The 12,835-nt window shown below is 41.4% G+C and overlaps 1 protein-coding gene across 1 annotated transcript in view; it reads left to right on the top strand.

The window, feature by feature from the left end:
* Positions 1-12,835, top strand: part of pdia5 (protein disulfide isomerase family A, member 5) — a 175,103-nt gene that overhangs the window by 19,488 nt on the left and 142,780 nt on the right. The window contains exons 2-3 of the mRNA XM_079563441.1: positions 2,472-2,598; positions 9,917-10,004. Of these exons, the coding sequence (XP_079419567.1) occupies positions 2,472-2,598; positions 9,917-10,004 (215 nt within the window). The remainder of the gene's footprint in view (positions 1-2,471; positions 2,599-9,916; positions 10,005-12,835) is intronic.

Genomic DNA, 12,835 nt, shown 5'->3' with positions numbered 1-12,835 from the left:
TGAGGCTCACTTTGCCTAAACCGCGGGTGCAGTAATCCACCGCGGTAACATATTTTTTCAAAAACAAAGACGGTAATTATTATTGTCAACATTTTTACCGGGGTTTACCGCTACACCGGTAACCGTGACATCCCTACGTTCCACTCATGTAATCTCATTTCCTTTTTATGTGCAAACTTCTTCTTGGTCGTGGAGACAGTCCTCACGTATTTCTGTAAATGGTAAACGTTTATGTTGAATGTGGGGCAGGCGCTCATAAGCTTCTTGCTTCAGCCGACTCCTTTTGAGCATCTGTGACTGGTTAATGTGTGTTTCTAAATCAGGAAAACGTAGTTGCTCAAATAAATTAAACTAAACTAAACTAAAGGCCAGTGTTTTAGACCAGAAAACCCTTACATTTTCTGGTCACATATTTTCTTTTTTTCCCAGATTTATTGAACAGGGAAAACCTACATTTAATCATTGTGACTAGAGAGACCCAAAATCAAAACTCCTTTTTTTCCCTTCCCTCTAAGACATGAAGAAATTGGAAAGTTTAATCATCTGTGTCCCATGTGGGTGCTAAACATTAAAGTGTAGTTAAATGCACACAACTAAGTTTCTCATCAGTGTCTCCGGGGGGAATTAAAAGTGTAAAACGCTCCTGACAGGTGCTTGTTTTCATCGCGGCTGATATCAGTCATCGCAGGGACGCGCTGAGTGAGCACAGCCCTGTTCCTGTCTCATTTAGTCCTCCGTAAGCAGAAAGGAAGAGCTTTTTAATCAACCCTGAAGGCACAAGGACGATTAGGATGCACCCAATACGCCCCGTATCCCTTCTCTATTATCACTTCTTATTTTCAGCGGCTTTGGTCAATTTGTCAGGGCGTCCGTTCTCTCTTTGGCTGGTTTTATCTGCGCTCGCTGCTTTCGGCTTTAGCTGAAATTTATAACGTCAACAAAGTAGCCAGTCATGCAGGTGTGACATTGCGATTTAGTGGCCCGGCCAGACAGTCTCTCCTTTCGGGTGGTTCGCCTGCAGCCAATCCCTAAAACCACTAACATTTTTATCGCTCCAATCGCAGATGCATATTTATAGCGGGGCACTCGAATGCTGAAGACTCTCAAAATGCGATCATTTCTCTCACCTGTGCGTAAAATAGTGAAGTAGTTTGTCTTTTGATTTGGCAGAAGACGGTGTGAAATGACATATATCTGATGTTTTTGCACACGTTAAAGGAACAGGCCACTGTTTTTACATACTGAGATATGTTCTTACCTGAGCTTTGACGAGTTCTTTAGGACCTGTCTGATCTTCACCCGTGCCTTCAGTCACGTAAACACAGCGCAGACGGCGTTAGCATTTAGCCTCTCCCTCTCTCCTCTATAGCTCCAAAACAGGTCAAGATAGAAGCTACCAAGCTCTTCCACGTTTTCACTATTTAAATATGGTTACGTGAAGTGTTCCACTACAAAGTATAATGACACAAAATTAAACAATGTGGATTTTCTAAGCGGATAAAAAGGGGAACTATATTGTAAGGCGTAATAATACCAGGAGTAGTTCGAAATCCGCGCAGTAATCTTCACTTTACTGTGCGGATGCCAAATAGAGGAGCTTGGTCGCTTCTAACTTCACCCCATTTGGAGCTATAAGAATACATTGGGAGAGGCCAAATGCTAACAACATCTATGGTCTTTTTGCGTGACTCAGGGCACACAGTTCTTCCATACTGAGATATGTTCTTAGCTGAGCTTAGATGAGTTGATATGTACCTATCTGGTCTTTGTGCCCATGGAAAAGTGTGGTAGCTTCTCACTTCACCCCCGTTTGGAGCTAATGGAATACATTGGGAGAGGCCAAATGCTAACAACATCTTTGGTCGGTTTGCTCGACTGAGGGCACGCACAGAGACCAGACAGGTACGCATCAACTTGTCTAATCTCAGGTAAGAACATGTCTCAGTATGGAAAAACGGTGGCCTGTTCCTTAAAGACTCTGAGGAAAACGGCCGCCTTTGTTACAACGGATTTTCTGCTTCTTTGTCAAAGCAATTTTTTTTTTTTTGACAAGCCTCTCCCGGCAGCACGTTGTTCAAGCTCTCATTTGCGAACTCGTTCCTCTGGCTGTAGCCATCTAGCTTGTAGCCCGTGATTAGCTTTTTTGTTTTCTTCACTGGGGTAAGAGTAACCTCGGCTTCTCGCCAGTCCCTCACAAGTTTCTATTTTCTTTCTGCCGGTCCATTAACCTGCCGTGCCCTTTAGCAGCATGTGAAATAATATATTTGAATAAAAATAAAAAAAAATCACATATTTGTCGCTCCGGAGTATGAAACTATGAAAAAAAAGTGCGACTTATCGTCCGGAAAATACTTCTGGAAACTGCTTCTCTGTTTACCCTCCAGTTATATGAATGAATTACTGTCGTTTTTTCAGCTTTTGCCAATGTCTGTCCGGTCATTTTATCAATGTATCTATTTCCTCCCCCTCAGGTGTGGCTGCTGCCGTTGCTGGACGCTGTGAAGGTGTCTCCTCTCATCGAGAAAGTCAGTGACCACAAAGACTTCAAGAAGCTGCTGCGAACCAGGACCAACGTTCTGGTGCTCTACACCAAATCAGGTCAGATGATGACAAGATCCCATGCATTTAAACTGAACAGTGACTCATTATTGACTGATCCAATTAGTGAAACAAGGAAAAAAGAAAACGCTGATGGTATTGCTATGAAAGTGTCTCTTTAAACTGAAAAAAAAACAAAAACAAAAATACTACTTTCCCACTTCTAGCAAGATATGTGTACTTCATGCCAGAAGAACCTGTTTTTTCATTTTGTTTACAGTTCAAGCATGTCTTTTTGAGTGCTTTCCCAGCATATTTTTTAGAGTTAGCAATTTGTTCTTACTCCCAGGAGACAGTCTTGACCTCGTGCAGAGACAGTCGAGAAAGAAATATTGGACGAATAAGTGTGTCATGACCCATATAAATTCACAATGAACTAGAAACCCGTGAATGAGCCTCTGGTGAGTTACTGCACTTATAAAGAGACGTGCCCACCACAGCTACAACTGCATCTTCCGAGACTAAACTTGTATTTATTCTTCTCAAACGGTGATATGATGTTGAAAGGTACCAAACATTTAGATTGGAATTGGAATAATATGAAGTTAAAGTTATGGTAATGTTGTGGCTTCTGGTACAATGCAGGTTTTGAATAAACTATTTTGAGGCACAGTGTGGTCTTGTCTACACATTTCCTGTCTTTTCTCCAGATAATGATCATCAAGTGCAAGGTATCAATGAAGATAGTTTTGCCCTGGCGCTCTCTCCGCTGAGCAAGAAAACTAATCTACATATAAACGCATCTATGCAATACAAACAAGGCATTGCAGAAGTAAAACGCACAAACCTCAGCTCTCCTTTAGGCTGATGTTCATGAGCCTCACGCCTGAGGATAAAAACTGTGAATGTGCGGGATGACCTGGCTCCTGCATAATGATGATGAGAGTCTTTTTCTCACACAAGTCCTGTATCTGAGGCAGAGGGGATATATATCTATCAGCAGGGTGTGGTCATGTGATGCAACGATACCAAACCACACCAGCGAACTTCCTGCCAGAACACTTTCGGTCGTACTTCTGTAAGTTGATGAGTGTTTCTTTTGACAATCCATATTTTTTTGAGACGCCTTTAAAAAAGTAAAGTCTCTGTTGAGCTTTTTTAATTGCTCAGCCGATGTCAAGAGACCGAGAGAGAGTTTCACAAATATGAATGCCAAGAAACTTAAAATTGCCCTCGATTTCAACAGAAGTGCTATTAGCTTTGACAGGCGTGTGAGGTGAGTCCTGCTTTCTGAAGTCTATAATGAGCTCTTTAGTTTTTACCACACCATGTGATCAGGGCGCTCGCCTTGTCCCGGTAGTGCAGCTCAAATCAAACCTGTAACCGTGGTGTCGTCTGTCGGTTTGTGGGATGTTTTGCCACACTGATTAGGAGTGTGACAATATATCGATTTTCCGATATATCGCGATATTTTGCGGGACGATGTCGATGCTTTTGATTACAATATCAATACTTTTGGCGATGTCATGCGTACTAATGAGCGACCACGTGCATATTAATGAGGCAGCAATGCTCCACTGTTTTCAGTCAATAGAGGCCAATAATGATCAAGAATTCAGTCAGGACAGTAGAGGTCAGCACTACAATTGTGCCACAAGCTATTTTACAATTAAACAAACCAACAATACGAAGTAACCAACTGTGATTTTTTTTATTTTTTTATTATTCTGCACAGCTGGTCTGTCAGAGAAGGTTTTTAAGGAATGTAGGAAACGATTTTAACATAATTTAAACTGAGGTTGACGGGCCGTGGTTTGTTTTTTGTATGTTGTCAATGTTTGGATTTGTCTGCTGTGGTCACTGTTGTATTTGTGTATCTCCACTCACTGCAATACAAAAAGTATTACTTTTAATGATAATCCTATTTGTAATTCTTAACGAAAATTGGGGTTGATTTATTCATTTTGAAATAAGACTGTTGTTTCTAGTTTATTTAAATGTCAGAGGTCATTTATTTACATAGAAAATGAGGTACAAATAAATGTAAGTGTATGTTATAGGGACTATACGGAGTTTAAAAATGTTAAAATGAAGTACTTTCCTCCCTCTGCATGTTCCAGTCATCTCCTAATATGTAGAACAACTTCATCTAAAATCCTGCACTGTCACACTAAAAGTTGTTACTTCGGGTCCGAAGTGCCGTCATGCACGAGCTGAATATAGAGACTGCAGTTACGCATAAGACCTGAGGTGGCAGTAGTGAGCATAGAATGACTTGCATCTAGTCTCTTTAAAGTATGTTAAAATAAAGGTTAAAAGTGGCGTTTTTTTCTCATCATGATGGTAGGTTATTTTTGCGCAATATATCACAGTATTATCACAGTATTTGCGTATCGTTATTGTAAGCCATGTATCACGTATCGTATTGAATCGTGAGGTGCCCAGAGGTTCCTGTCCCTATGACTTACACAATAATGAATTTTACTATAGAGTTAGAAAATGTCCTTTATACTCTTAATTTGAGCTTTTCCGAGGACAGGACTGTAAATTGTTGGTTATTATGTGGTTAAAGGATGAGATACTGTATAGATATACGATTTTATTATTCATAACACGTTAAAGAAGATGTGTATGAATTCAGTTTAGCATAATATGCATATTTCCGCTTGTAGACGCCATTTTGAGCACTGTTGACCTTTCATGAGTTGCAATTTTTAGTTTTAAAATGTTAAATGCAATACGGTCCTGATTTTTCATCACTTGAGACTCATGGATCTGCACTTCATTGTAAATTTGCTTCTTAAGACTTAAGACTTTGAAGCCCATACTTTGCACAAGGACCTGTTACTGATCCCTCCCCTCTGTTTCTCACATACGCAGCAGAGCGGTGTCAGGAGCCCACGGACACTCATTCGTTTCATAATTCATGCCCCATTTCAGCCCCTGCATGAGCTCATTGGATTAGGGCTCGTTCTGATTGATCACTCTCTGCAGCTTTTCTCAGTCTTCACGGCGAAGGTTGCCTCCGCCGCCGCTCCTCTGCCTCTTCGGTTCTTCTCACTCGACCATCATCGCGGCACTGCAGGCCACGGCACGTCTAATTCATGTGATGGAATACATTAGGGAGGCTTTCTGCAACACAACAAGTTGATAATGAGATTTTGTGAATGTGGGGTCTCGGCAAAGGTGTCTCCAAATGTGGCATTGACGGAGACGACTCTGCTTAGTTTCATTCTAGCCGGATGTAACTTGAGGAGAGAGTGATGTCCGCCAAAAATATCTTTTTCCTGTCTTGGGTTGTTTTTCTAATACCAGTATGCCTTTTTTCCCAGAGAGTAACCTGTTTTCATATTTATTATTATGAAAGTTTGAAAATGTAGTATTGTGACAGCTAGAGGTTGACTGATATATTGGCCCGATATCTGGGTATTTTACAATATTGGCCGATATCATACCAAATAAAGGCCGATATGTCCTGAACCGACAGAGATGGCGACTTCCCTAATAGAGCCTTAAAATGAGCCCTCCCACAACTTCCTAGGCCTCAGGGGAGTGAAAATTGGTCACAAGTTTGTCCACCTCGGATCGTATTTTACATATTTTATGTTGCAGACATAAAAAGAGATAGAAACTTACCGTTTTTGGTTTTGGAATCTGCTGATTTTTTAGCTCCCTTTGAAGTACCTGCTAAACGTAAATGTCCTGAGTAAATCAGTCCTATGACTCTAACATAGCGCCCCCTGCTGTCACAGTTAAACAGACATCCATCCATCCATTTTCTTCTACTTTTCCGTTGCCGAGTTGTGAAATCACATTGCACCAGCCCCTTATGGCTCCTCCTGCAGGTGGTGGGTCCACAGAAGGACGGCCTCGTGATTAAACGGGCCTGTTGGTCTCTCATGAGGGGCTTCTGAACCGCTCTTTGTCTGACCCGTCACCTATAGGATCTGTTTGCCCTGGGAGACCCTACAGGGGCACGAAGCCCCGACAACAGAGCCCCCAGGATCATTCCTGCGCTCAAACCCCTCCACCATGTTAAGGTGGCGGTGACATATTTGACATATTTTACAGTTTAGAAGCCTTACAAAAAAAGTATAGACCAATAATTTTGGCATCGGTCAGTCAACATCCCCCAAAAAACGACATCGGCCTTAGAAAAACCCATAGCGGTCAACCTCTAGGACCAGTATGCTTGCCAAGGAAAAAACCCGTTACTATATTGTACTTTTGAAGAGAACATTGGTACATTGATGTAGTTCTGTCTCTTACCATCTCCATTGTATTATGCAAAAAACTAAACGACTACAAGTTCAAATCAGAGTTGTAATGTTATCATGCCAGGGTTTTATCCTACTCCTATTTTGAAAATCCGAATCCCATTTTCTCCAGTTTGGCTTTGCCCCAGTCCAAAAGCTTCTGGAAAAAAGCTGCGAAAATAGCAACAAAACTGAGACGGAAACAATGATGGAAATGTGACAAAAAAGTGAGAAAACGTTGATGAAAAAGTGGAAAAAATGACACGAAAATGTCACAAGAAATTGACAAAAAAATGACGAAAAAATGACAAAAATGTGAAAAAATGTGACAAAAATGTGACAAAAATGGGATAATAATGGACGAAAAAATGACAAAAAAGTTACAAAAATGAGTTGAATGCCCAACAAAAAAATGATGGAAAAAAAATCTGCCGTGAGGAAAAAGATCCTCTCGGTTCAGGCGGGAGTTAAGAGGTTAATCCTGCTTTAAACTACTTAATTGTCCGACATTAGTTTTTAGATCTGTGTTGGTCCTGGTGTATTGATAGATTGCGCTGAATCACCAGATGTTTTGACGCTGCCGCGGTCACTGCCTTCACATCGGGGGAAGCACAACATCCCTGCCCTCTGGTCTAAAAATAACCCTGACTGAACGCTCCGAGACGAGACCGGCTCATTTTCAAACCAAAATGCGGTCAGTTTCGAGGAGGGTCGTGTTGAAATGATTTATGAATTACAAACCCGCTCCACGCTGGTCTGGTGCTTCTTGCCACATCGCATGAGAGTATACTGTTGCTAGTGTTACAGACAGGTTGTTAGCGTTGGCTCGGTTCACGACGCACTCCCAGATTTCTGACACGAGAGGAAGTGCGAAGTCAGAGGCGGATTGTGTAAACCTTTTGGGGTCGTGAACTTTCAATGTCATCATTTAAAGGTTGGACGTTGTAAGTTGTTCCCTCGTGAATAGCCGGAGCTGTGTTTGGTTTCGTGAGTCATACATATTTCTTCTATCTTCATGGCACTTATTATGTACAGAAACTGCAGACCCTGCTCTATAAACATTACAGATACTGTACTTTTAAGTGACACAATATCCTTCATTTTATGGATAGAAGCTGCAATATATCGTAAAATCCACACCGAGTAGAATTTTACCCAATAAATAAAGTTGAAATACAAGCATTTATTTTGTGACTGATATTTTCATCATGGAAAAATACATCATAAATGCACAAACAAATATGAGCCTGTGAGCTGGACTCTGACCAGCCCGGCCCAAGTTAGTGTGAACACACGCATAATATGACAAAGTCATATTTTGACATCAGTTTATAATAGGCCTAATTTTTATTGCGCGATTGCTGTGTCACCAATTCACAACAGAGCTGTTAAACAAATAGAATAGAGATTTTTTCATTTTTTGCTGCTTCACTGTGCAATTGCAAGGCCGGGTAGCAGCACCCCCCTTTGCAAGCTGGTGGCCCTCAAGCCAGCAGCCCTTCTGTGCTCCTCCAGAATGGACCTTTGGCCAGTCCGCCCCTGGATGGAAAAATATAATTCCCATGAATTTTGCTCATAATTCAACTGGAGTCTACAATGCTGAAATGGTTAAGTTAAATATAATATTGTTTTTGCAATATGTAAAACTTGTATTCAAGCCTTTCTATGGCAGAAATGGCACCGCAATTTTTTTGCTACATATATCATCCAACCCTATATTCAAGGGTTATTGAGAATCGCACCTTTTCCTCTAATCGTGTTCCCTCCTAGGGTTAGGACAAAATATCGTGTCGTATAGTATACTTTTGGCTGCAATACCAAGTTTCGATACTTATATTAAAGAGGGGGTTTTATGCTTTTTTCAATCACATAGCACCAGTCTATATCACACTACAATGATGACCAAACCTTCTGTTGGTCTGTAAATGCAGTAAATTAGAATAACTGCCTTGTATGAAATTGCTCTCTCAAAATGGCTGTAGTGAATGTCTTGAAATAGGCCTCTGTCTCTTTAAGAACCTCTGAGCCTTTCCGACACGCCCGACATGGTTCTGCTGAGGAGCAGTGGTTGGTTACTCGACTGGTGACGAAAGCTCGGAGGCGTCTCCAGGAGGTGGGGGCGTTCCTAGTAGGACTCAGGCAAACCTATCCCTAAAATGGCCGCCATCAGAGTTTTTACAGATTACTCAAAAATAGGTGAATGTGCCAAGGCAACACTTCAGGCATGTTTTTAATGAGGGAATGACATAATAATATGATGTAAAGCTTGAAAAAGTCGATTTTGCATAATACCCCCCCTTTAATATATACTTAATATTTTCAATACTTGCGTTTGGAGGCATTTTTAACCTCTACTCCTTTGTTTTCCAGCACTTTGTTAAACAAATAGTGCTTTTACATTTTGTGTTAATGCACTTTTTGATCTTAACACTTGTCATTTGGTTTATAAACTTTGGGTACATGACTGTTTTCTTTTTACACATTTTATGGTAAAGTTTATACTTATCCTAATTACTTACATCTTCGCAATACATATTATATCAGGATTGTGTTGTGTTTCGTCCCAGCCAATGCCGACCCCTGACTTTGGTAACAGATGCATGTGATTTCTGCCTCTACAAGACACAGGTTCTCAACTAAAGATTTCAGACCTATTTTCAACATCAATACAAGCCTTTGTAGTAGTATAGTCTGTAATATGAAAATGGGCTTTTCAGTTCTGTTGATTTTAAGCATTGATCATAACACTGAATCCTTACACCAGTATTCTCCATATTATTTGGGCCTAAAACTACAGAAGCAAACTCATGAAGCCTGGGTAGCTGTAGAGATACCCTCCACATCGGCCTTTGTGTCGCAGCACAATCCCCCATCCCCTGCTTGGTCCGTCCATTGTCACCTGTTGAAAGCTGTGGTAACTTTACCAGCCGCCTGTGAATCACGTTGGAAACTCTCCTCTCCCAGCGCTTCACCACTAAACCCGCCATTTCTTTCTCTCCCTGAAACCCAACCTCTCCTCTCTGTGTCGGCCATGACAGTCCCCCCACTGTCCCGGGCCCGGTGCTTCCTTTTCGAGGCATTGATTGAGATTTTGACCGGTCTCTTTTGGTGTCTGTTTGCAGCTACGTCAGGGGACTCTCAGCTCAAGCTGCTGTCCGACGTGGCCCAGACAGTGAAGGGCCAGGGGACCATAGCCTGGGTCAACTGTGGGTAAGTAGGAAAGGCACACAACAAAACACAAGTATTGCAATATCGGTATTAGAAGAGTGGAGTCTCTGTTCAGTCCTGTCCTGTTTTTCTAAGGCTGCACGATTTTGACAACAAACCTTATTGCAATTTTTCTGACAGATTGTGTAATTGTGATTAGATTTTAATACATTTCTTTCTTTATTTATCAGTCCCTCCAGGATTTCGCGGGCATTTTTTGTGATTGTTGCGGGGTAAAATGCCTGATTTCACGGGCCATTTTTCCAAAAGTTGCAATGAAAAGTCGAGATTTTTTTTCTGCTTAAGGCGAGACACGGCAGGTGAAAGTATTGATTTTTCACGAAGTGGTCGAAGTGGAGATTTCTATCTATTTTCCTCCCTTTACATCTTAGTTTTCAAGTCAGATATAAAAATGACAAAACTCACCCGCATGATGTTTATTTTATGATGTTTTGTCTGCGAGGTGGGGGCAACCCGGAAGTAGCTGCTGCGCCGCGTAGAAAGGCCGTCTTTCCCGCGGGTTTTCATTCATAAATATTGACAGATTTTGCATCCACGTGTCCTGCTAAGGGGTCCCGTGATGACGTTATCACTTTTTAGGTTCGTTTTGTCAGACACTAAGGTTAGAGATGTTAAAGATCTTTTACCTTTACATGTTTCAGCGCCATCTGCAGGCCGTCATCAGAAGTATCACCGGCGTGCGGTGACGTGTCACTTATCAGCTGTTCTTACTTCCGAGGCGTGACCAGTCTGACGGTCCCAACAGGTCCGTCCGCTGCCCGGGCGCATCATGAGCAGCACGGCGCCGCTCCGGGTCACGTTTACCGTGTGTTCTCTCACTCCGCGCACAAACTCTGGGAACGATCTGACCAAAAACTTTCTCCCATTTTTGTCTCCCAAAGAGCTCATTTTAGCTCGTCATCGTTACGTTATCGTCATTAAAAAATGGGCGTCAACGAAAAGATATCGTTATCGTCTTCGTTGACGAAAACAACACTGATTAGAAACTCACTTTAGTTGCCCATAAATTGCAGAGTTAAAGGAACTGGATGCAAGTTCGTCATTTTATACTCACTACTGCCACCTCAGGTCTTATGTGTAACTGCAGCTTCTATATTAAGCTCGTGCATGACGGCACTTCAGACCCGAAGTAACACCTTTTTGAGTGACAGTGCAGGATTTTAGAGGCAGTTGTGGTGAACAGGTCTGAGCTCATTCTGCACATTAGAACATGTAGGGGGAGGAAAATACATAATTTTAAAATTTTTAAACGCTGTATAGTCCCTTTTAAGGAAAGGTTGCGAAGGAAATTGCGGATTATTGGAATAGTTGCGAGATTTTGGAAAAGTTGCAACTCCGCACAGATTTCGCGGAGTTTGCTTGATGTCGCGTTAATATCACGAAATCCTGGAGGGACTACTTTATGTAGAGCCTATGTCTTATTTTTCCTGCAGTTGAGCATCGAGCTGCATAAACTTCTTCAACAGCTGTTCAACATCATGAAACTCGGTTATTACATTTCAGCCTCAGCAACAAGATACGAATCTGAGGCAAAGAGGCATTTTATGGATTTATCAGGAACACACGCTCCCTCCCTGCTCCATGAATGCATTCTCCGAGACACGAGCTGCAAAAACGCCGCTCATTTCAGCACAAGCCGCCTCATATTTGCATGAAAAAAACTGCTGTAAAGATGTCACATTGAGACACAGTTTAAAACAATGCTACACAGTCAGCTTTTTACTTTTTATGACCATCCACTTGCTTGTTGCGAAACACTCGTTTGTCTCTAGCGTGGGAATAGTTTGCAGTTTGCTTGAGACACACGTGGAGTTTGTTTTCAGCGGCTGCAGGAAGCGAGCTGCGATCATTCTGATTGGGAAGCATGTCTGTTACTTAAACGGTGGAGGCGCAAGGGAGGGGGAAGTAAAAGAACGTCCCTCAGCGCCTTGAGATGAGTTAATTGTGCAACACTACTCGGAAACAAACATTATATTGTGAAACACGGCTGCATTCGGGTTCCAAGCCTTACATAGAGGTGTGACTGCACTGACCACCCCTGCTTTAAAACAGCAAGAATACAACTCCATTATTCTATATATCCGATATATCTGAAACCGATAAAAAGACTGATATCTCCGGAACCGAAAGTGAAAGAGACTTTGCGTTTTTCTATTGGAGAGATTCTTTATATCTATTTTATATATTTTATGTTGCAGACTTTTGCTTTTAAATTTAGACTTATAGGCCTGTGACAACAACAAATTTGAAGGTCGATATATTGAGGCAGGAAAGTATCGCGATAAACGACATTATTGACTCTAACGATACTCGATACTGTCAACATAAAAATAACAGCAAACCTTAGTTCTAAAAGTGCATAATCATATCCTAAAATACCACAAAAGCTGCAATAAACATGGAATATAACTCAATTTGCATCAGTTAGAAATCAAAGCTTTACAAGAACAAATAAGGGAAAAATGCTAATAAATGTACAGACGATAAAAATCGAGCAAAGCATTTATCGTATCGTATCGACAGGCCTAGAGACTTACCGATTTTTGTTTTGGAACCTACTGAGTTTTGTCTTTTGAACAAAAGCTCCTTCAGTACCTAGCATGACTATACAGCGCCCCCTACTGTCACAGTTTGACACTGACAATTTTTCCCTAAACATTTCGTTTGCATATCTGCATCTGCCTGTATTAGATATATTCCTGTATATTTCTATGATTGAAACCTTTACTTTAATACTTAACCTCTTAACTCCCATCTGAACCAAACGCATTCTCTCCAGTTCAGCTTTACCCACATCTGAAAGCTTCTTGACT

The sequence above is a fragment of the Gobius niger genome (assembly GCF_951799975.1).
Source record: "Gobius niger genome assembly, chromosome: 9".
In the NCBI taxonomy this organism is placed as follows: domain Eukaryota; kingdom Metazoa; phylum Chordata; class Actinopteri; order Gobiiformes; family Gobiidae; genus Gobius; species Gobius niger.
Note: the sequence above shows the minus strand (reverse complement) of the source record. Positions and strands in the feature narration are given on the sequence as shown.